We start from the raw sequence: 26,722 nt of genomic DNA, 5'->3' as shown, positions 1-26,722 counted from the left end.
AAACGACTTACTTGAAAAAAATAGCAGATAAGTAATAGACAAGAAAATAATTATTTCCAGTTTTGGTATAAAATATACATTTATAACGGTTCCAGTTTCTGTCGGAACATAAATTACTGCCCTGGTACAAAAAATACGTTATTTTTACCAGGACTGTATATATAAAAAAACAAACTGATAAAAAAGTACAAAGTGAACATCATATGTATGTATGTAATGAACTCAGTGTATGAGCGATTAGAAATATAACATGGAAAACCGCTTATCTTAAGTCCTATTCCAAGTAATTCCCACAGGAACTAAAGCGACTAAGATTGAAGGGCGTCGACACAGACATATTGCAAGAAAATAAATAGCAACCCCGAGTTCTCTAAACCCGGAAACCCATTTGGCCCTTACCAATATTTATTGGACAATATCAAATATAACTTTGGTGATTTTATTTAATTTTTACAATGTACTAAAATATTTTCAACAAAAACCTTTAAATTTGTACTATTTGTGTGTGTAATACACATATATTTAATTGGTTTTCTTTTGCCTTTATATTTCTTATTTCATCGGCGGCCAGGAATCGAATACAAGAACTCTAATAAGCAATCACCAAAGCGGTATCTGGAGCGAAGTGTCTCTACTGACTGACACTGACGTGAACTGTCGTAACAAACGTAAAAAGATATGCTTGTTGAATCATGTGGCACCCGACACCCTTCGTCGAACCAATGTGGGTTTGTATCCTTCAGCTTTACCTGCCCATCTGAGGCTTTGGAGTGTCAAATTTAAAAATGATCTTATATAGGTTTGTAACGGAAAAATTACATAAAACCTCATTACGCGAAGTATCATTATTGAATGTACAAAGTGGTTTTAATTTTAATTAATTTCAAATATATTTAAGAACGTTAATTTATTTATTTAGCTTAATTTTATTTATATTTCTTTTTTTGACGTTCATAAGTGTATATGTGTTACCTATATGAATAAATGATTTTTGAGTTGAGTTTAATTTTCATTATATTAAAATATATAAAGGTGACTAGACATTGTTTATTTCATTCACAACTCACAAATATAATAAAAGGAGGCGCCACGTATCCAATTTTACTACGTATTGTGTATATTATGTATATTTATCTAGCTAACCGCGATTGACGAAAACCTTCTTAATGCAAATATTAGTTTTTTATAACCGGTCACAAAAAGAATAAGGAAGGGTCATTTTGACAAGATCATGTTATCATTTATTTGTTGTTATCGCAGTCAAGCTATATCAGAATCGTCTTCTTTTAAATTTGGAATACTTTTTATTTAATTTTTATTAAAACCTACTTCATTTTATTTAATTGTAACTACGAACTTCGGAAATATATATACCTACTATAGATAATATATTTCTCGAACCAAAGTAGTTTTGTACATGTAAGAGTTGCTGTCTGTCTACTGTCTGATCAGTAACAGTTCCAAGTTTCCACTTGAGACCAAGTTAGTAATCAATAAAATGTACTTATTAAATTACAAGTTGATCTCGATACAGCTTGTGCAGCCTTGTGATATATATTATATATGTATGTAATTTAATCGAAATAAATAATTCATTCGATTCCCTACCAAGGCTCTGGCGGTGTTTTTATTTGCAATTATTTCTTGATACATGGTAAATGAAATCAAGGAAACTAGCACGTAGTTTCGTAGCAGGTCTACAAGGTTTAATGTGTTACATTCAAGCCTTCAAAAATTTCATTTGTAATATAACTAGTCCTGAATAATTTGTACTCGTTCAAGTAGATTCGAGAATCGTTTAGATTTATAATTATGTTTTGTATTTAAGTCGAACTCTCGATATCCCGTGAAAACTGAAGAGGACTGTTGACTTGTATGTACCTAACATATTTTCAAACAATAAATTGGCTTGAGTTTTCTTTCTACAATTTCTGTTCAAATACGGATAACGGCACTAAATATTTAATTAAGGCTTTTAAGAGAACTTTAAATACGAATAAAAATTTTATTATATATATTCTTTAATAATTATATTTTATTTAAAACAGCCTAGAGCTCCCAGGCATATTTGTATAATTCGCTGTACCAAATGGTTGGCACAAAACAGAATACCCTTTAAGCTCATTGTAAATGACATGAAGTATAATAATTACCATAAAAAGGGTTGGATGATAAGCGTGAAAACCGTCCCGGGTCCCATTTATAAAATTCCATTCAAATTTTATAGCACCTTTGACGAACGAACACAAATTCTTCATAGTCACGAATGACACGTCTTAATTAGAATATATATCGCTCATCGTTTTTTTAAATTTGGAATACTTTTTATTTCGAAATAATAAAAACTCTTTCGCTGTTTTAATTTGAACATTCGATTTGCAAATTTTACTAATATCCGTCGTTAATTAAATCACCCTTAAATGTTTCCGATTTTAATAAAGCCCGAATGTCCATTTAATCAAATGGTTTATCTTTCTTTGTTAAACAAAATCGTGTGTGATTTTTTTATCTATATAATAAGTTAACGATTACTAATATTTCTAATATTTAATATTTCAAAAACTTTAAACTATCTAGTCGGTTTTTCTCCAAAACACCACATTTAGAACCGGGTGGTGGTAACTAAATAACTTAATGTTTGTAATTCTTAAAAAACATATATATATATGTATGTTTTTACTTCACAAAAACCTACTTGTAATCTAATGCCTATTTTTAATTGACTAACTGACATAGTAGCTAAATAATCTAAGAGATATTAGTTAGGATTCATTAAACTGAAAATAAGGGATAAAGCCAGATCCAGTAACGTTTAATACCAAGTTTACGATCATTCGAGGATGTAGCATTCGAGGCCTATTAACGTAAAATGAAATGTGAAGAAGATATAAAATCACTTTCATGAAAATGCTTATCACTTACGCAAGGTAAATGTTATATTTACGAGCCATATCTTTATACTGACTAACATTTAATTATATTAACATTCCTGAGGCTATATTAATAAATACCTTAACCGCTAATATTTAATATTCTATTTTTCAAATTTACAATTAACATGTCAACCGAAAACTGAACAATAAAGCACGCGAAATATCGGAACAAATAAATGTATAAATGAAACATAAAATTTGGAATCATATTTGTACAATATATATAAACAGAGAAATTGCGATTTCTCTGTTTATATTGTATAAATATGATCAAAGTCATACAAAATTTTAAATACAGATTTTGCCGAATACTGTCAACTGTGGGTTGTCATATTTTAGCAAAACTTTTGGGCTTTGTGGGTAGTTTTACGTCTAGCGACGTTAATAGGATACAAGTAATTGACACGATTTACGTGTTTAATCAAGCTTTTAGTTTTCGTACATGAAAAATGTACAAATAAGTTGTGCGGAAAGAAATAAAGCGTGGCGGTTATGCGACTGACGCGTAATTTCATTTTTTCACAAAAGTTATAGTATAAGTTCTTTAGTTAGGTGTAAATTTTTCACATTAAGCATAAAGATGGTTCTGTCTAACTATAATCACGTGACAGTACAGTTCTCTTTTCACACAGATTCCAGAAGTATTTTACTTATAGCTTGTTTTTGTTTTTTAGGGTAAAATAGAGATGATATAAGTAGAAATAGGAATTAAATACTAAAGCTTTTTAAATAGTTAGCCATGTTTGAAAGTTTTTATTCGAGATAACGTATAGGTACGATAAATAGTTGTTGTCTCGTAATACTCATATAAAATATTATTTTTATTCAATAAATTTAGAAACATGAACTTCGAAAAAAAATGTTATGTAATAACGACTTCATAAACTTCATAAACGACTAACGTATATTTTCATTACAAATCAAATACGCACAGTATATTAACCCTCTAATACAGCATTTACTCTGTATCTCAAAATGTTTGCAAACTTAAACCTTTTAATTAAATACATGCTTTTGTGCCCGACTGTACAACGCATGTTAATCTTAATTAAAAGATACATGTTTGTTTCATATTGTGTCAAGTTGATGGAATCCTTGACATTATGGGTGTGGTTTAGTGTCAGGTAAACTCGGAGGTCGACTTAATAAAAGGCCCTACCTTACATTATAGTGTTTATGTACACCGTTAACTTTAACGATTTACGCACCCGAGTGTGAGTTTATCCAGGTATATAATAAGCATTAAACGAGCTTAGTTTTGTGATACGCACGTCTAACTAGTGAGTCAACGTCAGAAATTATATCGCAAAACGTATAAATTATAATAAAAGTTCATGCCAACATCAACAACCAATATGGTAAAATTAGTGCGTAAATAATAAAACATAGTTAAAACTTATAATTGTCGTATTTTTTTCTCTTATAATCCAGTGTATATACTGGATTATAAGAGAAAAAAATACATTTATTGAGTACTTTGAGGGTACTTTATGAAATATTTTTAAAACCCAACCACTAAACTGAACCAAATATAAACTCCAAGCGTGAAATATAAATTTAAAAAAAATCTCTGAAAATCCTCCGAAACAATACTCCAAGGTGGAAATGTATTCTTAATGTATATTTGAAATAACCTCTCAAGCCGAGTGTGAAGAAAAACTTTAGGGGTTTTTAATCGATATTTAGGGCTTAGTAGGAGGAGCATACTGTAGATGTACGCATCACCAATATAATTGTTACTTTTCTTTTGTGATGCCGAATGTTAGCTGTCATCACTTGTTACTTCTAGTTTAAATGCCGCGCTAATTGATACCATATTTAACCAAATTTTCTTAATGATGATTAATCAATACTTACACAACTATAGTCATTAATCATCTGCATGCTTACCGTGCTTACATACAATAATACAATTTATTTTGTTCCATAACCAACTATGGGCAAGGGCAGTTCCAGGGGAGGTCATTGGGGTCATATCAATATTAATAGATAAAACTATCCAAATCCATATTTTTATCAGTTCATTAAGACCACGCAATTTTGGTGGGACGGTTTTTCATTAAAATAATATTTATGACTGATGAGAGCCTGAGGCCAATTTTAAAGAAAACTCAATAAGATCTTAACATATAAATATTTAATATATACAGAGTACGAGTATATACAGTAGCAGGTATATACAGGAGTAATAACAAAAGCAGAACAAAGGCCTATCCCTGTTCGTTATTGTTTCAATACTATTAAAACCCTTATCGTAATTAATGCTTCTTTTGAAAATGATACAAAAGCGTTTTATATGAAATGTTTATTAGTTTAATAATTTATACTAATAATTAATGTATAAAAATAATTTAATTTATTTTTGTTCATATCGACTCAAACTGATTCTGTCAAATATTACCTACAATTGTCGCCTTAATTTTGCTTTATTATTAAATTAGGACCTACTTATAAAATGTCAACCAATTGTATAAATAAAATAAATAAATTAATGATTAATCCAAATTTAAATACGAGCCCGTCATTAAACAAGAATCTCTTGTTAAGCCTACTAAGAATTTAAATTAGAATAATTAAAACAGGTAGTAAATTAGTGAGAAAAGATTAATCTTATTTATGCCCTTGTGTTATTAATGCTTTAAAGTAAAGCTTGCTACCCTGAACGCTAAGGTTTGAATGGATTTGTTTATGTGCAGAAAAGCAAGGTGAAGCTAAATATAATTATTTTATACAATTTTTTACTAGTTCTCTGTATCTGCAACTTCAAAATATATACTTTACAATAGGTATAACATAAATGTATTAACCCTTTATTTTACTTGGCCAACTTTAATAAAACATTTAATATAAGATTAATTGCCTTTTATTAGAATTTATTTAGTACTCTGGTACTTTGGTTCTGATGACAGATATCACACACAATTAGAAATTTTTTTACAAACGCTTTTTAGTATAAGTACCTAAAAATAATACTGTTTGGAACACTACCGTAAACAGCTAAATATTTAATTTGTTTTATAAGAAGCTGGCAGCTATTAGGTAGGAAAAAACACTTTTGTTATATTCTAAATAACAGACAACCTAATAATTTGACTCTATAATCTTTATGAAAATCAATTCATATAAAATCAAAAATGATGCAGATTACGGACACGAGAATCACGACTAAACCTGTCAAATTATTGATAGCGCCATCTTTCACACAATTATCAATTATGAACTAGAAAACATAACATGAATTTCATTTATTGGAGGTAGTGTCATCTTTTTGCGAATTCACAAACTGAATATTATATTGCTTTTCAGACTGAATTTAGATAATTAATACAAATTATAATACAATAATTAAATTTCCACACTACAGCATTATGGTACTTTAAAAATGAAATTTATTCATTCAACGACTATAGTATTGATCAAAATGTCTTGCTGTCAATTGTCAGAAAGTTGTACATCAAAACAAATCTAAATTTTTACAAATTTAAATGTGTTTTTTAATTACAAACTAATTTTAAAATTATAAAACTTTCACAAACTCCAAGTGTGTTACATAATGAAAATTTCAGAGGTATATTGAGCATTGACTACAATCTATGCACTAGATGCACTCATGCACTAGAATCAAACGTGTTAGGTTAATGAAACATTTACTCCACTACTCGAATTTCAAACTTAACACTCTTCTTTGCTGTTTACAGTGTAAAATTGTTCCCGGTTCTTATACAGTCAAAACCGTTTATGATGACATCGTTTAGAATACTATACCCGTTATATTGACCAAAATCAAAGGTATCGGCTAAATTCTAATGTATTAAGTATTCTGACTATCGGTTTTTACGACGAAATATGAGTCCCTTCGATGTTGTTATAAAAGATTTTGACTGTATGTCTAATCATACAGGTACTATAATATTACTTGTTAAATTAAAAACTGATAGTACTCATCAATTATTTGGTCAGGCAACCTTCAGTCCTTTGAAAAAAGGCAAGTTATATTGATATGAGCATACCTAGTTGCATAAAAATAATTTTTCCTTTTACAGCTAGCTGGTGATGAAGACTCTGGCTTAACATGTCGTACCTATGTTATTCAAAATGAAACTCATACATTAGGAAATGCTTTAAAATGCATAGTTGATAGATAGTAAGTATAAAATATATAATGAAGTAAGTAATATAAAAGTAATTAGTGAGTATTTTATGTAACATTTCTTTTTACAGTGAGGATGTTCAATTCTGTGGATATACATTACCTCATCCTGCTGAGTCTAAAATACACTTCAGGATACAAACACATGAAACCCCAGCTTTAGAAGTCCTAAAAAGAGGTCTTAAAGATTTACAAAGGCTCTGTGATCACACCTTAAATTTGTTTGAAAGTGAAGTAAAAGAATTTAACAAAACATAACTATGTTTATTACTTATAACACAACCAAGTTTTAATACATCAACGACATCTATAAAAATTTAGATATAAACATTGTTTTAAAAATCAACTATTAAATACATAATATAAAATTTTTAAATATTAACTAACTGTCCCAGCAGACTTGTTAAGCGTTATTCTTTTTATAATTCAAGGCTTTATAGGCAGATTTGTGGTTCTATAAATCATAGCAACAATTTCAGATGCCACTAGTGAAAAGTATGTATATGCCAGATGAATCTTATTTGTAAATGCTCAAATCTCAACATATTAATTGCATATTGCAGCCTCAATATAACTGTAATGTATTCAAATAAGCTATATACCTGAATGAGACTAAATAATCACATTTTTACTTTAATACTTAAGGTGTATAGTGTATACCCCTTAGTATTTCTCAGAACAAAAAGCTGTTTAATTGTACTCTCCCGTTGTTCTGTAAATGTTATTGTTTTCAAAATATAATCTATTTAATTGTTAAAGAAAGTTGATAGAAATGGTTTAACTGGTTTTTGGTTTACTCTAGCCCCTCTTATCATGATTCAGTAAAGGTGTCCACATGTCTAAATACCTATGCAACAAATTGTTCTAAACATTTTTGTTACTTGGCAAAAGCAGCATGTTATATATAAATCACATGACTGATTGATCGATTCAATTGAAAAATAAACTTATAGAAGCTAGTCCCTTTATAATGGTATAATATATTTTAAGTTTGTTTTGATTATAAAATTTCAAGTTTCAAGAAATAAATTGTATGAATAGTATTAACCACAACATTCTACAAACAGACAACAAATATATATATATATATATAAACCTTTTAAGGCAATATTATCTGATTATTAAACAACATTAAGAAATACAAAAACCAGGATTAAGTCAAAGCATTTATTTTAGAATTTTAGACTTTAAACTCAGAGTAGGGTGACTTGGTCAAGGGGATGTCTCGCCACAGGTCTGGTGTCAAGTAGGCATAGGTCTTAGCAATAGCTGCATAAGTGGCCTTTGCAAAGTTTCCAAGAGTCCCAGTGGAACCACGGGCAGATGTGTAACAATCTTCGACACCAGCCATTTGAAGTAGCTTCTTAGGAACTGGGGCAGAAACAATACCAGTTCCTCGTGGAGCAGGAATCAGTCTCACAGTAACTGAACCACATTTTCCTGTGACCTAGAAATGAATAAAATTTGTCAATATCATGTAAATTTTAAATATTACAAAAAGGTAAAACTGTAGAAAATCAGACGCATCTAAGCTTCATCGGACAAGCCTCAAGTGGATACCACGAATGAAAAGATAAATATTGATCATCATCAAATTGATTAAAACAGGATTTTATAAATTAAAAATAGCTAGCGTTTACCTTGCATGGTACTGTATGTGGCTTTCCGATCTTGTTACCCCAGTAACCTCTTCGCACAGGCAGAACAGAGAGCTTAGCAAGGATAATAGCACCACGAATAGCAGTTGCTACTTCTTTGCTGCACTTCACTCCAAGACCAATGTGGCCATTATTGTCTCCTATAGCGACGAATGCCTTGAATCGGGTACGTTGACCGGCACGGGTTTGCTTCTGAACAGGCATGATCTTCAATACTTCATCGTTAAGCGAGGCACCCAAGAAAAAGTCAATAATTTCGAATTCTTTGATGGGTAACGAAAACAGGTAGATGCTTTCCAGTTTGTCGATCTTTCCCTCGCGAACAAGTCGTCCAAGCTTGGTGACCGGCACCCATTCTTTTTGATCTTCCTTTCCACGTCCGCGGCCCCTGCCGCGACCACGTCCACGTCCACGAAGACCGCCACGACCTCTATCACCCCCACGAGACCCAAAGCCACCTCGGAAACCGCCACGTCCACCGGCTGGAGCTGCGTCCGCCATTCTGTAAATGAAAGCATGTTATAGCCTAAAGCAAATAATGGTTGTTTCCTTATCATATGCTTTAATAATCAGACGCATAAAGCCATCACTGTGTAAACACTATGGTAGATACCACGAATGAATTAATTTTCAATTTCTCATCATATAAGTAAGCACGTGGCTATTTGTAAGGTTACCAATAAATTTACCTTTTAAAAATGAAAACACTTGATAATATGCAATACAGTAGTTAAAGATTAGAATTTTATTAATTTATTACAGTTCTATGTTTAATCAAAATTAAAATACAATTTTATTTAAGGTTTACTTACGTAGATGCGTGAACAAGATATGACGATCAAATTCAAAATGGCAGAATTTGTTCACTATAATTCACTATTCAATTATCAGGGTTGCCAACAAGCCTTATAATAAATTTGCTAAAGTTCTGTGAAAATTTTTCCAAAGTCAATTATCGCTATAAAATTTGAGAAATTTTCTCAGACAAATAAGTAATCACAGTTTGAAATAAAAATAAAAATATTATAGTAACATATTAATCTATTGCCGATGGTCCTACGTAAAAATTTTCAAAAAACAAAAAACTACGACATAAGATGCTCAAAATGCGACAGGTATTTTGAAGATTTGAAAAGATATACACTTTAGACAAAAACCACCATACAATATTATTTTTTATTTTTTTGCCTAAACTCCGAATGGACTTAACAATATGCTCATTTAAATATTGAAAAAAAATACATATAATCTTACTAATATAATTAAACATATTATGGTAAAATATTTCAAATTATTAGGTAAAAAGATATTTGCTTAATATACCATTTCTGAACGTTTTAACGTTGTTAATTGTCGTTTGGGATGACAATGTTTTATTGCTAAGATTTGACAATTCGCTTTGTAATCATGGCGTCTGAACGATACAGTTTCTCTCTTACAACTTTTAGGTATGTAATTGTGTTATTACGCCATGAATGGCTTAAATTTGTGTATAATTCACAATATTAGTTATATTTGTATATAAGACATTAAAATTATATGTGAATGTTACTATATTCCTTAATAAATAAAAGTTACAGTCTTGCACAGTCATGACTTTAAAAATAATTCATAAAATCACTGTAATTTTTCAGCCCTTCAGGAAAGTTAGTGCAAATTGAATATGCGTTAGCAGCCGTAGCCGCTGGCGGTACCTCCGTCGGAATTAAAGGTACACTTCTTAATTTAGGTTATTAAATAGTGCACCCTGGAAACATAGTTTCCTACTAGTCATACATACATGATACATCTGTTTTTAGTCTCTCAAACCTCCAAGTGAAACATTGGGTAAAATAAAATATGTTCTTTCGTTTCTTTCTTTCTATTATCTGTTATAGTAATAAATAACAGCGAGGCTTACACTATAAGTTTATGTAGAAGATAGAAAATATTATTGCCATATACTAATTTAAAGGATATCAATAGATTATTAGAAAGAATTGTCTGTGCATATATCATTATTATGTATATATTTTTTTGGTATTTCAGCATCAAATGGAGTTGTAATCGCAACAGAGAACAAACATAAGAGCATTTTATATGATGAACATAGTGTTAACAAAGTTGAGATGATTACTGGCCATATTGGTAAGTAATTTTTGGATATTCTCATTATATCTAGTTGTCAATAAAACATTGGTACACTATACAGGTGGTGCTAGAATCATTGGTCTTGGCCTAAGATATGAAAAAGGTTCTATTACCCTAATTTTTTTCTTTATGCAGAAATTGTCAAAAGGACAAGTATGTGCATGGCACTGTCTTTTTTTAATTTATGCTTTTATTTAATGAATGTTATAATGTGAATACATAATTCTATGAAGATTTAAAATGTACACTGCATTCCTTATGAAATTATTTAGTGTGATGTGATATACGTTGTGGATTGCCTTTCAAAGCTCTTATCAATTTCAGGCATGGTTTATTCAGGAATGGGTCCTGATTACCGCCTCCTTGTTACACAGGCTCGTAAAATGGCTCAGCAGTATTATCTCATGTACCATGAGCCAATACCCACAGCTCAATTAGTACAGCGATTGGCTACTGTTATGCAGGAGTATACACAGTCTGGGTGAGTTCTAAGAACTGCAATTGACATGATTAAGATGTATAAAAAATAACAATTATATAGTACCATGATACTCTATTGATTCATAGGATGTTCCTTGACTGTATTGATTTGTTATTTTAATTTAAAACAAATATGCTATAAAATTTTATCAATTGATGTTCCTCAATTAATTTCATCTAAATCATAATCAAATCTTAAGTACATAGAATTATTAATAGATTTTCCTCCATTAATCTTTCTGTTGCATAGCAAATAAGAAAATATGTATAACATAACTGCATCTAAAGTAAGCAAATATGGAATCAAATGTATCAGTACTTTATTATACTGTGACTGGAAATGACATAGAAATCAATTGAATTGTTATCATAGAGCTTAAACTGATCTAATCAATAATTATGTGTCTTCAGAGGTGTGCGTCCCTTTGGGGTGTCTCTCCTAATTTGTGGATGGGATGGTGATCGGCCATACCTTTTCCAATGTGACCCTTCTGGGGCCTATTTCGCATGGAAGGCAACTGCAATGGGCAAAAACTTCAACAATGGAAAGACTTTCTTAGAGAAAAGGTAAAAAAGCAAATTAATAAATATGTACCTGAACAAAACAATAATTCATACTACCACATTTTTCAAAAACATATATTCATCCTCATTCATATTGTTGTAGAAGAAATAGCTGACTCCTACTAATAGTTATAAAGAGATTTTTTTTTAATTATAAACAAAAGACTGAAAATATGATTATTTCAGATACACGGAAGATTTAGAATTAGATGATGCAGTTCACACAGCAATATTAACTCTAAAAGAAGGTTTTGAAGGTCAAATGACAGCGGACAACATTGAAATTGGTATATGTGACCCAGCCGGTTTTCGCAGACTGGATCCAGCTCATGTTAAAGATTACCTTGCTAATATCCCATAATCTAATTAATAAATTTGCTTTTAATTGGTTGACCTGTATTATTTTACACTTCAATAGAATATGGTTTTGCCAGGCACTATAATAGTGCCTGGCAAAATTATTAATTTGAAAACTTATCATTTTTTCTGAAAGATAATTATTATAACTGTTTTTAGTGAAAAAACATAATTGGATCTGTTTAGTAATATTATATATATAAATTATATTATAAATACAATAAATTAGGTGCCATTTTGCCCAGATTTATTTTAACAGGAAGTAATAAGTTCATAAATAAAATATGAAAACAATAGCGTTTGTCTTTACATATAAATATATATGTATGTTTTATGCGAGACATAAATTTTCAATTTCAGAGACATAAGTAATAAACCAGAGTACCTCATGAAAGAAAAATGTAACTTCAAAACCTTATAACTTATACGGTAATTAATTCGGATTCAGTCGCTTGAACGTAATATTTTTATTAAATTTTACCCAAGTTTTGCGAACTTGAAAGCTTATAATTATAATCATTATTCATAGTAGAAACTTGGGAATATGGAATAAAATGGATAGCGGGGCAAATTCCAAAAAAAAATCGCAAGGAGTAGAGACAAGTGGAAGGATTTGGAGAAGGTCTGCACTCCGTCGGATATTACTTATACTACTGTAAAATGTATTAATAATGTTGTCCATGTAATTACATGGACAGAGAGTACCACAATAAAGGCTTTCTTTTTTTATTTTATTTGTAAAAGATATAACATGTCAAGTGATATTTTATCGATAAAAATACTAGTCCAGATCCAAACTACAGCCAACCTACATAAATGAAGCCAAGATAAACATTGGTAAAAGTCTTTTCCAGCCTACTTCAAAAATCTGAAGGAATTGGTAATTATTTTTTAGCTTTCATTACCCCATGGTTAAATGAATAATAAAGCAAAATCTACGTAACATAACTGCCGTTTCAATTGGTGCAAAAAAAAATTTTACACAAATAAGTCTATCTGGCTTTACCAACCGATGATATATTTCCCAATCTTGCGATGAGTTTGTGAAGTCTACGCCCTCACTACCTACCTACTTACTTTAGCAAATTTTTGTAGAGGGCAAACGGGCAGGAGGCTCACCTGATTTTAAGTGATATCGCCGCCCATGGACACTCAATGCCAGAGGGCTCCCAAGTGCGTTGCCGGCCTTGTAAGAATTGTTATGCTCTTTTCTTTGAGGACCCTAAATCGAATTGTTTCGAAGATACTTCAGTCAGCAGCTGGTTCCATAAAGCCGTTGTGCGCGACAAAACGCACAGTTTCAGTTGTGGAATGACGGATATCGAGGTCATACGGAATAAAACGAGTAGAATTTTACATTCTGTTTCGACGTCTGATGATGAAACTGAGCTGCAGGTATTAATCCGATCAAATCCTAATCCTATACTTCTTAGACGAACTTTGAATTTTTCTATTGAATAAACTCTAGCGACATTGGGTAAAAGGACATAATTTAATTCGGGGTTATGAAAGTTTATGAGTTGGTACTACTGCAGGTTCCTTTAACATTATTGAAAGAAAACCTCATTCATTGGCATTATTATTGGTAACTAAATTTCTGCACAGAGGCACAAATTAAATAAAATAAATATTTGAAAGGTAATGTTTATTTAAGGTATTGGTGTATTATGTATAATTACAAATTATCGTTTTAATTTAAAGACATTCAATCGAAACTATTTTGGATTTGTCCATGGTACGATCACGAACAACGAATGGAAACGGCATACCCAAACCATGACAAGCTGCACCGTATTCCCCATCCTTCCTTAGCGCCACGACAGCACCCATATAGTTGGGATAATATTTTGCAATTCTTTTAACAGCAGTTGTTGCAGCTTCTGTTGGTGTTGCCCCTCTTCGCATTTCTTCTACTGCCAAAAAACTAAAAGTACAAGTATACTTATGATACGTATAAATAACAAAAGGAACAGATGAAATATTGTGAAATATACCTGGGAACAAATCTTAGCATGACGTCCCCATCACCAGTTGCGGTAGCCCCTCCAACATCATTATCAGCATACGCCCCAGATCCAGGAATAGGAGAATCACCCATTCTCCTGTAATAAAGTATATTTACATTTAGATAGTTTACTTAATTCATAAAATAAATGTAGAGTATTTAGAATATTATTAGCAATCGTAAAAAAGTGCGTGCGTACAAAGTAAACATGTCAGAAGTGAAACTTATTTGTATATTAATTATTACTAAGGTAAAAGCCCCAATAGATGATCATGTACCAGTATGTGATCACTCCATGTATTTGTATACCTACCTATATTTGAAAATATACGAAATTCTATTTTTAAAATTAAAATTTCGTAAAGAGAATTTTATATGAAATATTAGAATTTTATATTTTACTTTTTCTGACGCTGTTTTTATAAAAATTATATTAATTTATTTCCAAATTAATATTGTTTTATTTGGTATTGTGACTTGTGAGTATTAAATTTCAAGAAAGTTCCTCGTCGACATTATTCAATGAATATATAACTAAGACGGGTGAAACAGCGGGTCCTGCAAGTCTATTATAATTATAGTTTATTCATACCCAGGAATTTTGTATTTAGCCCCATTAGAAGATGTACCAGCAGCTATGTCGCCATTTTTATCAATAGCTACTAAGCCAATAGTGTCGTGATTATATCTGTCTCCCTTTATCGTATGCGTTTTCTGATGTGATCGTTCCTTTGGCTGATATGGTCCACAATTTTGTTTTGAATCAGGAATAACATCCTAAGAATAAATAATATATATTAATTTATTAAGAATTACAAAATAAAATTCTTTATTTAATGCAGACTATTAAATTTATAAATAGCCCTGCTATTTAGAATTCCGTGAGCCTTTCCGAGCTTGGGAATATTAAATTCTGCTCAAAAACTATTTAATATTATAATTGCTTGTTGATAAGGTTACTGCGTATAACTTTTATTTTTTAAATTAGTTTATCAACTATGTTTTATAACTGAAAATTTAGATAGCTAAAAAATAAATATATGACTACATATAATTTTGGTAAACACTGTCTAATCGAAATCGGAGAAGGTGGAGTTTTGACTAGACTAGACTCATAAATTAATTCATCTTATTCGATACAAATTTTAGCGCTATTTACCATCCAGAAATTGGGTTGACAGTTATTTTCATTATGCCATTTCATCCAAAGATGCTTTGATTGCTGTGTATTAAGAGTTTCTTCCTTAAACCCCATTTGTACCGCAAATGCGGTAGCAAGATCTCCTACTAAAATAGAATGTTTCGTATATTCTAAAACATGTCGCGCAACGGATATAGCATTTTTCACTCGACGCAGAGAACCGACCGCGCCTACTTTCATAGTTTTTCTGTAAAAAAATATATTATTAGTATCATTTAAAGTATAGGTAATAATTCAAGTTAATATTAGTTTTGGATAATACGTGGTAGAAGTCAAACCTTCAAAAACAAAGTTTTTATACACAACAACAATATATAAATTAGACTTTTTTCACTTTCTTAATGAAACTTTTTTTTCTATAAAAGAAAAGTATATTTTAATTTAAAATTAGAATTTATATATTGAATAACAATGTTTAATATGGTACAAACTAAAATATTAAAAGTTTGAAATGTAATAAAATGAAAAAGCGGCGGTATAAATAGAGAGACACATACATTCCTAAGATTTAACGTGGGAGAAAATGAGATATCTTCTATCTCATTTTCTTCCTAAAGTGGTCTTTTAATTAGTAAAAGGCAACTATATTATTTTGGTTTACCCGTTCATGAGAAGCGCATCAAGCGTGGTTTCGCCATTTTCATCAGGGCTTCCTCCATATCCGACAGTACCATCACATTGCTGGCTTTCACAAATACTTGCTCCAATTTCAATTGCATCCAGCGACGATCCACCTTTTTCCAATACATTCCAAGCTAAAAATATATATACGCGGATAAATAATCATCCTGTAATGTAGTAATACCGGCTTGAAATATAAATTAATATCGCTTGGAATAAATGAATAAATAAATAAAAGGCATTTTATATGAAGAAAATCTAAAATACATGATCAAATCTTACCTCCTATAGAAGAGTTTACAAACGCCCAAGTATTAATAACAACTGGATGATTTGTTTGGGCGTGAATATTGTTTATACACAACCATACTAAAATTATTTCCTTTAGAATCATGATTACGTATTTGCGACTAGCTTGTAGAATGATTTGAGCTGAAACATATCAGTGTTTATCAGCAGAATAAATTGAGCCAATTATGTCTGTTAAAGTGAATTTAAACCTTAACCATTGGGTTTAAATCTTTATTGTGCGCCATAAAAAATAACGTAAAACAAGAGTTATGTAACTCCACATTAGACTAGGTGACATATTATATATAACAAGCCGAATGTTGGCAATTATTGCACACTTGAATAAGCCCTTTAGTAATTTCCAAAAAGGTCAGATCTTCTCTTATATTAAGATGTCATTTATATTTAAAATAAATAAATCAGTGGCGCTACAAACTCTTTAGGTCCTGGCCTCAGATTTCTGAATCTGTTTCATGATCATTTAAAATCTAATAGGCAAGTAGGTGATCAGCCTCCAGTGCCTGACACATGTCGTCGACTTTTTGGGTCTAAGACATGTCAGTTTCCTCACGATGTTTTCCTTCACCGTTCAAGCAAAAATTAAATGCGCACATAGAAAGAAAGTCCATTAGTGCACAGCCGGGGATCAAACCTACGACCTCGGGTATGATAGTCGCACGCTGAAGCCGCTAGGTCAACACTGCTCAATTATATTTAAGAATCCTTAAAGAAGCCAGATAGTTCATTGTTAGCATCGCTACCGCTAATTTTATCTTAGTTATAAATTCTGTTTTTAATTCTCTGCTTCAAACAAGTATTTTTAATTTTATTTAACATACATTTGAACATGTCTTGAAATTAACTCACGGGTAGGTAATGTATGAAAGAAATGTTTTAGTTCGTTAAAAATATTAAGATTTTGTTATTGTTCGAAATATTTTACAGATTAAAGCGCGTAGAAGCGGGAAACATAATTATAGTTCGTATGTTACAATGGTTATACTTTATAATACATAAATAAAAACTGAAATTTATGGGGAATAATATGTATTCATAATCATTGGTAATATCTCTCATATTTTATGGTTGTTAAGTTATTTATTGTAGGAGAGTTTGCGATAATGTTTTGATGTTTAAATTTGATGCCAAAAATGATACAAAAGGTAAATCAGCATGATTAATTGGACTGTAATGTTGGGGAGTTCACAGAGAGAGAACGATTATTTTTAACCATTGTTTGTATTAGTTGATTATTGAAACCGTACCTACCGCTGCAGATAAAATTATATAGGTAATTTATAATAAGAATAAACATTCCCATAAGGGAATGTTTATATTATTTTCGTGGTAATTATAATATTATATCAAGCGCGCTAAGAAGCGTCTCGTCTTAATGGAGCAACAGCGACTGACTACTGAAACAAACTATGCTCAAAGTTCTTGTGAGATAAGATGACGATACAGTGTTTCGCGGAACAAAAATGTAGTAAATGCCAAATTCTATTTAACTAAATAAAGCGTAAAATAGTAGATATGAAAATATAATTCGATTACAATTTTGTACAGTTTTATTGCTCGTGAGTATGTTTTTCTAAAACCATGATTGATTTTATTTTCTTTTTTTTATCCTTGCGATATTCAATTGTATATAGTAGAAAACATAAAATATCGCGTTATTTACGAATACGAGTACCACCGTTGCACCGGTGCTGCAGAAACGGCTCGAAGGATTAATGATGTATATGGCGGATGTGTCGCAAGAGAAAACACAGTGCGTTTTTGGTTCTAAGGTTTTCGTTCTGTAAATTCCCACTAGCAGAACCAGGCCTTTGGGCGATTGAATGAGAATTCATTTTTTAATAATATAATTTCTAACAAAATTAAACTATAAAAAATATATGTAATTTCAATAAATTGTAACCATCTTGTTGTATATCTAATATGTGCCTATGCTATGATAAATGTATCATTGTAATACAATATGTTTTAGTTTTATTACATTGGGTTAACTTACGACTATGTGAAAAAGCAGCGTGGTGTTTCTATTCCTAGGTTCTTAAGCTACGACTGGCGCTACAACCTTTTATGTCTTGGCCTCAGATTTCTTTATCTAATTCATCATTCTCATCTCATTAACGGACAATTAGGTGATGGGCCTCCTGTGCCAGAGACCACTCTGTCACTCTGTCGACTTTTTGGATCTAAGGCAACCCGGTCTCCTCACGATGTTTTTTTCACCGTTCGAGCGAATGTTAAATATGCATATAGAAAGAAAGTTCTTCTACGTTGGTACCAAATACTTATTTTACTAAACTGTAATTGGCTAATAATTCAAATCTGTACCCGTAGCCTATATATACTCTATGCGACAATCTGTTATTCTGTATTTTTTGTTATTCAAAGATTGTAACAAAAAAAAATTAGTTTCACAAAACATACTTTATTTAAAATCTACTTACCATAATCATTGAATACAGCGATCCCTACTAATTATTTAAAAACAACTTAATGTTTACACTTAGGTAATTTAATACACTTTTTTAATTGCTAAGCAACGTCCGCGCCTGTAGTCTGTACGACAATGACTGCACTACTACAATACTTATTCTTTGAAAATACGGCAGTAATAATATAATAATTAATTAATAACTAATTTTTTTTTTTCATTTTACAATAGAACCAAAGATTTAATTAAATCTTTAAATCACGTAAGTAGGTACACTAATAAGTGAGATATACGTTAAAACTTTCTAAAAAAAGATAGCGATTTTAAAAAAATATTTTTTTATGAAAAAACACAATTTATGAATGTTTGATAAATAATGGATTGGCAGTTCATACATAATGTTATAAATTTACTTTAGATTAAAATCTTTTTACAAAGTGTTTGCTTGATTTATGATTACTCGATCCAATCAGAAATGACTAGTACATATTTTGTAATGAACAACAATTATTTTTCAAATAAATGATTGTTATTCTAGTTTTAAGAGTTGATAATTTTAGTAAATTTTCAGACAAATAACTATGATTATTTTAACATTATATCTCTATTAATAATTTATACCTACTTAATTTTGTAAAATATACTTGAGATTAAGTTTATTAAGAAAAAGCGGGACCTCTGAGTACTGCCAACAGCCAACAGCCAACACTCAGTAGTCAGCATCAAAGAGTGTCTTTTATAATATAGTCAGCATGTCAATTTACTGCATTTTCTGTGGTTTTCTAATTTTATTACTGGATAATTTTAATATTCTTTCAGGAAACCATTGCTTCTCTAGCCAACTGCTGTTCCGGCTACAACATTTATTTATGATGGACAGCAATAAACTCTACCCGGCAATACCTAAAGTCGTAAGTTTTCATTTATTATGTCATTTATAATTGTTCCATAAAATTGTTATATAAATATAAAATTGAATTTAAAAATTTAAAACAATTTTAGGAGTTACATGCTCATTTAAATGGGTCCTTAAGCCGCAGTACATTGCTTGAACTTAAAAGATACAATGCTGATACTGGTGTAACTGATACATCTGATGCTTTTTTGGATGAATTTCAAATTGGTGCTGGAGACACTCGGAACTTATCAGAGTAAGTGTGCATTCAAAATGTTATGTTATAAGACAGAGTATGTGGCTGTGACATAGTATGTAAATACATATACTATAACTATTCATATAAATAATGAGAGCTCTAAATATTCTCTGAAATCTTAGATATGCTAAAATTATATATTTTTTTAATATTTAATGGTCATTATCCAGTTGCTTTCAAGTTTTCAACATAGCTCATCGGCTGACTAGAACTCCAGGAAGTTTGGCTTTAGCCACAACACTAACACTAAAAGAATTTCAAGATGATGGTTGCTGTTATATTGAATTGAGAAGTACACCTAAAGAAACACCATTTATGACAAGCAGACAATATATTGAAACTGTTTCTGATACATTAAGGTAATTTTTATTTTCATGTTCAGACAACAAAATTCTTAATGAAGTGCCTCATCAAAACAACATTTTATATTTATTACAGAAGCAATGCACATCTCCCAATCAAATCTAGACTTATTGTATCCATAAATAGAAACAGTTCAATTAAAGAAGCAGAAGCTATATCAGAGTTAACTATCAGTTGTTACAAACAATATCCTGATGTTATTGTTGGTATTGAATTAAGTGGAGACCCCAATATAGGTCAATTTAAAGACTTTGTGCCTTCTTTGACAAAAGCTAGATGTGCTGGTTTAAAAGTAAATACATTTTTGCTATTAATAATAACTTTGTAAACTAGTATAATAATCGTGAACGGGAGCTACTTGAGTCGTACTTGAATTCGCGTATACGGTGATGTTAGTTATTTCGATGTATTTGCGTGTTACTCCCACTAGAATTTAAGTGCGTGCTCCTATTTGACCATGCCTCATGCTGATAGAGGGTCTTTCACAATCTGAGACAAATCTTTGTTTTAATTTATATTATTATTTATTACTTAAGATGTCATGTGGAACATGGTGTAGGTTTCAGCTCCTTACAAACGCTGTGTAAAACAAAACAAAACAAAAAACTTCGCGAGTAAAAGAGGTGGCTTAGAGTTGCCAGTTCTTCTCTTCCATTCTACGCCCTTGATTTGAGAATTGACGCAGTAAATGTAAAATTAGAAGCATTTAATGTATAATTCTTTTTTGACGTTCATAAGTAGGTAATACATTATGTTACCTTTATGAATAAATGAATTTTGACTGAGTTTAATCAATTTAAAACAGATTTAATTTACTGTATGGTATATCAAAACTTTTAATTTAATGCAGTTTTTTTAATGATAAATGTTACAGATAACTTTGCATTGTGGTGAAGTATGTAACCCCAAAGAGGTACTGGAAATGTTAATTTTTCGCCCAGACCGTATTGGTCATGGAGTTTGTATACACCCAAGCTTTGGTGGTACACAAGAAACATGGGATGTTCTATGTAAATTTCAAATACCTGTTGGTAACTATCACATTTTCTGTAACATTATAATTTATAAATGAACTTAATACAACTGTCTGACAAACTGTTTAATATGTAAAATTTTATTAAAAATATATTTTCACTTCAACTAATAATTATAGAATTAATATTCTTTTAGAAATTTGTCTAACTAGCAATGTCAATACCAAATCAACTCTGGATTACAATTCACACCATTTTAAGGAACTATATAATGCAAATGTTCCAGTAATCATATGTGTAAGTTTCTTTACATCAAAAACTGCTATAATATATGGGGTTTTTAGCCATTTCTTTATTATTCAAGTGAATTAAGAGCAAGAGTACCCTTTAGCTTAATACAAGGTTTTAATATTTTTTTATCTAATAACAATATACAAAACTCAAATACTTTTACTTTTCAGACTGATGATAAGGGAGTGTTTTGTACATCTTTGTCTCAAGAATACAGAATATGTGCGGATGTGTTTGGTCTCCAACCACCACAATTAGCTAAAATGGCACTCAATGCAGTGGATTATGTGTTTGCCAGGGAAGAACAAAAATCCATCAAAGAGAAGATTTTGAATTTTATTAACAAAAATGGTTTAGAGTGTATGTCATAGAAATAAATTTAAAAAATACTTTTTTAAATTCTATTTAAATATTTTAAAAATACTAATTTCATTTAAAAATATGTTTATCTCAAGAACAAGAGTACTTTGCACTCTTAATCTGCACCACAGGACACAGGTGAAGTTCTGTCTGGATACATATGGGTGTCATGTTTACTTGTCTCTAGGGGGTGCACGAAATACGAATGTGAAGCCATCAAAGCAAATACAATATTATTGAATATGCAGGAACGCCAGTGTCAAGTAATATTTTACTTGATAAATGACGAATATTTTGACTTTTAAAAGTAAATAATAGTTTCATTTTTTATAGAACGGGGCAAACGTACAGGAAAGCTCACCCGATGTTAAGTGATACCGCCGCCAATGGACACTCAATGTCGGAGTGTTCACGAGTGCGTTGCCGGGCTTTAAATAATAAAATACATACATAGTCTAACGGTTATGACAGACTGTCTTCATTACCACATTTTAAATAATTTAGGGGTTTTATCGTAAACAAGAGATACTGTTTTTAAATATTCGGTGTTCCAACTCGGCAGTTTTCGGTTTTCCCCTCATGTACAGGATATTCGGCTGTGTAATTTTAAAAGGCATTCTACTGAATATTTTATTTACATTTAAACCTTTTTTATTACCATATATTAATAAAACGAAATCAAATTTACCGGTACCGGTGGCCCTATCGCGACGGCATTAAGGCAAGCTCGGATTAATTAAAGTGTCAAACGATTTGTTCCACAAAAATATTTTTTCTATTTTCCGCACCCATACATTACCGACACAGCCCGCCATACATTACCGACGCGGATACGTTTAAAAAAAATTCAACCTTTTGTACCAGGCAAACTGTGCATAGTTAATCTTAAGTTATAATGGCAAAAAAAATTGATGATTTTCGACGGTATGTTGGGAACCGTTCGAAAAATATGTTTATTTACACTTACTCCTAAATTATAAAATATGTTATCTTGGTTATTGATTACCTACTTGTTTAGTTTAATTTTGTTCCTATTGAGGGAAGCAGTGGAATAGAATAGGTGGTGATTAAACTATAATTATTAATTAGTGTCACAGTTATTTGCTTTTTTTAAAAGAGTACCCAGAGTTTTTTACGCCGGCTTTTTCTCTCGGCCTACACCCTCTGCTCTGTCTTCTTTGCCGATGATTAGGGATGCCTACTGAATTTAATGACATGTAATAAGTTATACCTTGAAGATCTTATGTTCCAAAATAAACGTATTTTATTTTTTGCTTCTTACTTAAGGATTATCTAGTTACGACGTTTTATGGGGGTTTTCACTAAAAATATTTTTCAGTTTTTTTTTATTTTAAGGTAGGTATGTAATAGTAATTATAACTTTGTTCGAGTTCCTATAATTGTATTTGTACCTCTATCATCTATGGTTGTTATATACTGATTACTGACGTCTGACATAAAAACTTTAAAAAAATTGAAGCCCGAACTCCGAAGTGTCAAGACAAGTCTAACCTAACCTTAAGTATCAAACAGGAAGTTCAAAAGCTAGTGTTATCGCGTTATCCACAACCACATTAGGCACACAATGACAGACTTACCAGATTTTTCGAGTCCTAAAGGAGCTGATTCGGAGCTTCAAGACTTCTTGTTAGCGGAGAAACAGAAAGCTCAGTTTCACGCTCAGGTATTTTAGCCACTTTCTTTTATGTGTAACTTTTCTTAGCTAATGTTAATATAGATTTCTACACATATTATTTAACCAAATCTTCTTGTTGTTTTAGATACACGAGTTTAATGACTTTTGCTGGGACAAATGTGTGGATAAACCAGGAGCAAAATTAGACTCGCGAACAGAGACTTGTATAACAAATTGTGTTGAAAGATTTATTGATGTCTCACTACTCATTACCAATAGATTTGCCCAAATGTTGGAAAAGGGTGGTGGTATGCAGTAAACTATCCAATTAACATAAATAAATATGAATGCTTAAATTGTTTGAAAGTTTGATAAACAATGTTATGAGAAATAGTATTGTTGCAGTAATTTTGCTTTAGTCAGTAAGGTGAAATAAAAGTTTTAGTTTTAAATCTTTTTTATTATTTAAACTTATTAGTATTTTACATATAAATTAATTTCTGTTATGAATACATGTAAGAAGAGATGCAACTTTTTTGTCCATGGTGAACCTATCTTCCAACTTTGCCTAATTTTGTATCAGTACGAGGATCTGCAGTAATTGTTTGAACTGCAACTAATGCTTCATTAATTTTTGTCTGTAACTCTCTTAAATCTTGAATAAACAAAAGATTAAGAACATCAATAGGTTGATTAATTACTATGTGGTCAGATTTTTGAGGTTCAGGATGTGGTGAGTTTTTAAGAATCTTGGCTACAGCTGCCAAGCGGAATTTAGAATCTGGGTGAGGTCCCACTCCAACAAGAGTACAGACTCTATCAACACCAGCTTTGAAAGCAGGACTGTCAACTGAAAAAACATTAAGCTGATATTATAAACAGATTTAAATCTGGTTTGAAATAACACTGTACCCTCTATATGATATCCATTGTACTTTACAAGTGATAATTGGTAATTCACTTAGGTTTTTTCTTATCTGTGTTTTAAGTATGTATTGTAAAAAATAATAAACATTTCACAAGGACATATTATATATTTATAAGAATATAATATATGTACTCATTTTAGCAATAATCACATGATTCAGTATTTTATACACATATAGAACTAGAATATATATTTCAAAACATGAAAAATATTCTCAAATTTTTCTACATACATACAATTTAGCTACATAATTTTCAGTAGCTTTTATGGGTAATATGCAGAAATAATGTTAATTTTGTTAGTCAAATTAAAATTGAAAACTACACAAGTAAGGTCATGTGACTACTGTCATAATATACAGGATTATGGGTAATTTGACATATTGCTTTTCGGTGTCAGAAAACTGTTTTCTTGCTCTCTAATAATGCATAACAATTAGGAACTTATTTCGAATTGGTTCTTAGAAAATAATACAGGTTGATTTTTATGTTTCATGGACTGCTTATTTGCCTATATTTACGATAGGTCATCTGTATTCGTGGCAGAACTTAAAACAAGAATTATATATGTGGCAAATGAAATGTGAAATAATTTGACCACTTTGCAAGTTTAGTCACTCAAAAAACTAATGCAACATTGCTTAAGCAAACATCTAAATTGTTAGTTATCATTAATTTTTATTAATACTGAACTGTTACTAGTTCTGTTATCTTGAATTTGTACAACTATGGTGTTTTATCTTGCATATTTAAATTTGGCCAATAATTTGTTTCCTAACAGGAATATGTTGAATTATTTTGAATTCTATATTATGCAACCCCCAGAAAATATGAAATTAAGAAGAATTTTCCATTTTAGTAAAGTTTATTGCTAGTCACTACATACATATATATTTCTACTATATTATTTCTTGTTATGTATTTCATTAATTTCGCATGTATTAGTCTATTTTTTATTTAAAAAATAACTCATACTTACAGTTTAAGTTATCCAAAGGGTTGGAAGATACAACATTTGGAGCAGCTTGTTTTGGTTGTTCTACTTTTACATCCTTGTATTTACTAACTGCAAATAATACCATTAAGAGTGTTTACAGTCCCTATCTTGAGACCATCAAGAAAAAAGGCACCCACATCCTATATAAATATTTATAATAGCAAAACATAAGGTTTTCTATTTGCCTCTTACTTTGTCTGTCTTTGTTATTTCTTCTTATGGTTAATATTGATTCTAGGTATTTATTCTCTTAAGTATTAGTGTATACATGTGTTTTTTTAAATAAGAGCTACTTTAAAATTTGTTAATGTTTGATGATTGTGTAAATTCTAGTTTGATGGTGTGTTGATATTCAATTAAAATAAGCAATTACTTTGTGAATTGACTTAACAAATAAATAATAAGCAAATTTTCAATAAGAACTTTTACTTTTACTTTAACTTTGGTTAATTTTTAATATTTGTTTTGTATTAAAAATATTTTGTACATTAAATTGACTTGATCTTAAATCCTTGAGTAGTAACTATGTATATAAAAATTACTTACCATTATCAGCAAATTCCAATCTAACGGCATATGAAAGAAGCCAATTTAATTGTTCATTTAAAGTGCCATCCACCACAGGACTTACTAGATCGTTTTGGTAATTATCATAAGCTTCTTTCCAGTTTTCACTATCAATATTCCTTAGTCCTTCTCTTTCCTCAATCTTATAATGTCTAATCTTTTGATCTTCCAACCATAAAACTACACTTCTATATTCCTTTTCATCTATAAACAGTAATGGTGTCTTATTAGAACTTATAAGTGTTTAATGAGTAAATGACAGCTAATGATGTCCGATAAAAAACCCTTTAGCTTCCGAAGTATTTGTTGTTACATTATGAAACATATAGTAAAAATAGTTTCTATGAAAATTATATAAGGGTGTTAATATAAAATATGTTAAAACATTTGTTTAAAGGCTTATCTTACCTTCGCAATTAAATGTTTCTGGGTTAGGATGTCCTAAAGCAGTTAGTTTCAATTTAAAATTAGTATTCATCCTTTTTGAACAAAAATAAGCAGTACTGCTGAAGTGCTTATAAAAATTATACAATGTTTATTATTTATTAACAATTAAAATTTGAAATTTAAAACGCTTGTATCATAAAATCTAATTAATTAAGATTGAAATTTGAAGG

General features: G+C 30.5%; 7 protein-coding genes across 13 annotated transcripts; 4 read left to right on the top strand and 3 right to left on the bottom strand.

Annotated features, from left to right (window-relative positions):
• Nucleotides 1–6,356: 6,356 nt before the first annotated feature.
• Nucleotides 6,357–7,380, top strand: LOC110996232 (probable DNA-directed RNA polymerases I and III subunit RPAC2). Its single transcript, XM_022263803.2, has 3 exons — nt 6,357–6,501; nt 6,977–7,077; nt 7,155–7,380. Exons 1-3 carry the CDS (start codon nt 6,487–6,489, stop codon nt 7,339–7,341), a joined length of 303 nt encoding a protein of 100 aa, XP_022119495.1. The 5' UTR covers nt 6,357–6,486; the 3' UTR covers nt 7,342–7,380.
• Nucleotides 7,381–8,236: 856 nt separating this feature from the next.
• On the bottom strand, nt 8,237–9,690 carry LOC110996237 (40S ribosomal protein S2). The gene is made up of 3 exons (XM_022263806.2): nt 9,554–9,690; nt 8,724–9,243; nt 8,237–8,530 (listed from the first exon to the last, which is right to left on the bottom strand). The coding sequence occupies exons 2-3, from the start codon at nt 9,240–9,242 to the stop codon at nt 8,264–8,266; spliced, it is 786 nt and encodes a 261-aa protein (XP_022119498.1). The 5' UTR covers nt 9,243; nt 9,554–9,690; the 3' UTR covers nt 8,237–8,263.
• Nucleotides 9,691–10,059: 369 nt separating this feature from the next.
• On the top strand, nt 10,060–12,305 carry LOC110996226 (proteasome subunit alpha type-2). Its single transcript, XM_022263795.2, has 6 exons — nt 10,060–10,189; nt 10,376–10,452; nt 10,770–10,868; nt 11,196–11,352; nt 11,763–11,918; nt 12,102–12,305. Exons 1-6 carry the CDS (start codon nt 10,149–10,151, stop codon nt 12,274–12,276), a joined length of 705 nt encoding a protein of 234 aa, XP_022119487.1. The 5' UTR covers nt 10,060–10,148; the 3' UTR covers nt 12,277–12,305.
• A 1,599-nt stretch (nt 12,306–13,904) lies between these two features.
• On the bottom strand, nt 13,905–22,584 carry LOC110996239 (N(4)-(Beta-N-acetylglucosaminyl)-L-asparaginase). 3 transcript variants are annotated; one of them, XM_022263815.2, is made up of 7 exons: nt 22,429–22,584; nt 16,382–16,531; nt 16,080–16,233; nt 15,437–15,665; nt 14,870–15,054; nt 14,267–14,374; nt 13,905–14,196 (listed from the first exon to the last, which is right to left on the bottom strand). In XM_022263815.2, exons 2-7 carry the CDS (start codon nt 16,491–16,493, stop codon nt 13,968–13,970), a joined length of 1,017 nt encoding a protein of 338 aa, XP_022119507.2. In that variant the 5' UTR covers nt 16,494–16,531; nt 22,429–22,584; the 3' UTR covers nt 13,905–13,967. The 3 variants fall into 3 exon arrangements, with proteins under 3 accessions (XP_022119507.2, XP_022119505.2, XP_022119506.2); XM_022263813.2 differs by lacking the exon at nt 22,429–22,584 and adding an exon at nt 18,850–18,977; XM_022263814.2 differs by lacking the exon at nt 22,429–22,584 and adding an exon at nt 18,405–18,596.
• On the top strand, nt 18,790–22,004 carry LOC110996238 (adenosine deaminase-like protein). Of its 5 annotated transcripts, none has more exons than XM_022263808.2 (8): nt 18,790–18,912; nt 19,656–19,747; nt 19,839–19,987; nt 20,161–20,349; nt 20,429–20,645; nt 21,228–21,384; nt 21,524–21,624; nt 21,789–22,004. In XM_022263808.2, exons 2-8 carry the CDS (start codon nt 19,706–19,708, stop codon nt 21,987–21,989), a joined length of 1,056 nt encoding a protein of 351 aa, XP_022119500.2. In that variant the 5' UTR covers nt 18,790–18,912; nt 19,656–19,705; the 3' UTR covers nt 21,990–22,004. The 5 variants fall into 5 exon arrangements, with proteins under 5 accessions (XP_022119500.2, XP_022119499.2, XP_022119501.2 ...); XM_022263807.2 differs by lacking the exon at nt 18,790–18,912 and adding an exon at nt 19,046–19,098; XM_022263809.2 differs by lacking the exon at nt 18,790–18,912 and adding an exon at nt 19,082–19,102.
• An 863-nt stretch (nt 22,585–23,447) lies between the features above and the next one.
• Nucleotides 23,448–24,066, top strand: LOC110996241 (mitochondrial import inner membrane translocase subunit Tim8). The gene is made up of 2 exons (XM_022263818.2): nt 23,448–23,662; nt 23,760–24,066. The coding sequence occupies exons 1-2, from the start codon at nt 23,564–23,566 to the stop codon at nt 23,931–23,933; spliced, it is 273 nt and encodes a 90-aa protein (XP_022119510.1). The 5' UTR covers nt 23,448–23,563; the 3' UTR covers nt 23,934–24,066.
• A 7-nt stretch (nt 24,067–24,073) lies between these two features.
• Nucleotides 24,074–26,689, bottom strand: LOC110996240 (RNA transcription, translation and transport factor protein). The gene is made up of 4 exons (XM_022263817.2): nt 26,514–26,689; nt 26,085–26,309; nt 25,521–25,607; nt 24,074–24,464 (listed from the first exon to the last, which is right to left on the bottom strand). The coding sequence occupies exons 1-4, from the start codon at nt 26,581–26,583 to the stop codon at nt 24,166–24,168; spliced, it is 681 nt and encodes a 226-aa protein (XP_022119509.2). The 5' UTR covers nt 26,584–26,689; the 3' UTR covers nt 24,074–24,165.
• Nucleotides 26,690–26,722: the final 33 nt, after the last annotated feature.

This window comes from Pieris rapae, chromosome 18, assembly GCF_905147795.1.
Source record: "Pieris rapae chromosome 18, ilPieRapa1.1, whole genome shotgun sequence".
In the NCBI taxonomy this organism is placed as follows: domain Eukaryota; kingdom Metazoa; phylum Arthropoda; class Insecta; order Lepidoptera; family Pieridae; genus Pieris; species Pieris rapae.
The sequence above is the reverse complement of the archived record's forward strand: the minus strand, read 5'-3'. Positions and strand labels throughout refer to the sequence as shown.

Coding starts and splice junctions, on each gene's coding strand:
- LOC110996232 (XM_022263803.2), top strand. Junction 7,078..7,154: donor AAATGCATAGTTGATAGATA/GTAAGTATAAAA, acceptor TTCTTTTTACAG/TGAGGATGTTCAATTCTGTG.
- LOC110996237 (XM_022263806.2), bottom strand. CDS start 9,242: ATGGCGGACGCAGCTCCAGCCGGTGGACGTGGCGGTTTCCGAGGTGGC. Junction 8,531..8,723: donor CACATACAGTACCATGCAAG/GTAAACGCTAGC, acceptor ATTCATTTCTAG/GTCACAGGAAAATGTGGTTC.
- LOC110996226 (XM_022263795.2), top strand. CDS start 10,149: ATGGCGTCTGAACGATACAGTTTCTCTCTTACAACTTTTAG. Junction 10,453..10,769: donor TACCTCCGTCGGAATTAAAG/GTACACTTCTTA, acceptor TTGGTATTTCAG/CATCAAATGGAGTTGTAATC. Junction 11,353..11,762: donor CAGGAGTATACACAGTCTGG/GTGAGTTCTAAG, acceptor ATGTGTCTTCAG/AGGTGTGCGTCCCTTTGGGG.
- LOC110996239 (XM_022263815.2), bottom strand. CDS start 16,493: ATGATTCTAAAGGAAATAATTTTAGTATGGTTGTGTATAAACAATATT. Junction 16,234..16,381: donor TGTAAACTCTTCTATAGGAG/GTAAGATTTGAT, acceptor ATATATTTTTAG/CTTGGAATGTATTGGAAAAA. Junction 14,375..14,869: donor GCTAAATACAAAATTCCTGG/GTATGAATAAAC, acceptor ACTTTATTACAG/GAGAATGGGTGATTCTCCTA.
- LOC110996238 (XM_022263808.2), top strand. CDS start 19,706: ATGATGGACAGCAATAAACTCTACCCGGCAATACCTAAAGTC. Junction 19,748..19,838: donor ACCCGGCAATACCTAAAGTC/GTAAGTTTTCAT, acceptor AAACAATTTTAG/GAGTTACATGCTCATTTAAA. Junction 21,385..21,523: donor TAAATTTCAAATACCTGTTG/GTAACTATCACA, acceptor ATATTCTTTTAG/AAATTTGTCTAACTAGCAAT.
- LOC110996241 (XM_022263818.2), top strand. CDS start 23,564: ATGACAGACTTACCAGATTTTTCGAGTCCTAAAGGAGCTGATTCGGAG. Junction 23,663..23,759: donor AAGCTCAGTTTCACGCTCAG/GTATTTTAGCCA, acceptor TTGTTGTTTTAG/ATACACGAGTTTAATGACTT.
- LOC110996240 (XM_022263817.2), bottom strand. CDS start 26,583: ATGAATACTAATTTTAAATTGAAACTAACTGCTTTAGGACATCCTAAC. Junction 26,310..26,513: donor AGAAACATTTAATTGCGAAG/GTAAGATAAGCC, acceptor TACTGTTTATAG/ATGAAAAGGAATATAGAAGT. Junction 24,465..25,520: donor CCCTTTGGATAACTTAAACT/GTAAGTATGAGT, acceptor ATGTTTTTTCAG/TTGACAGTCCTGCTTTCAAA.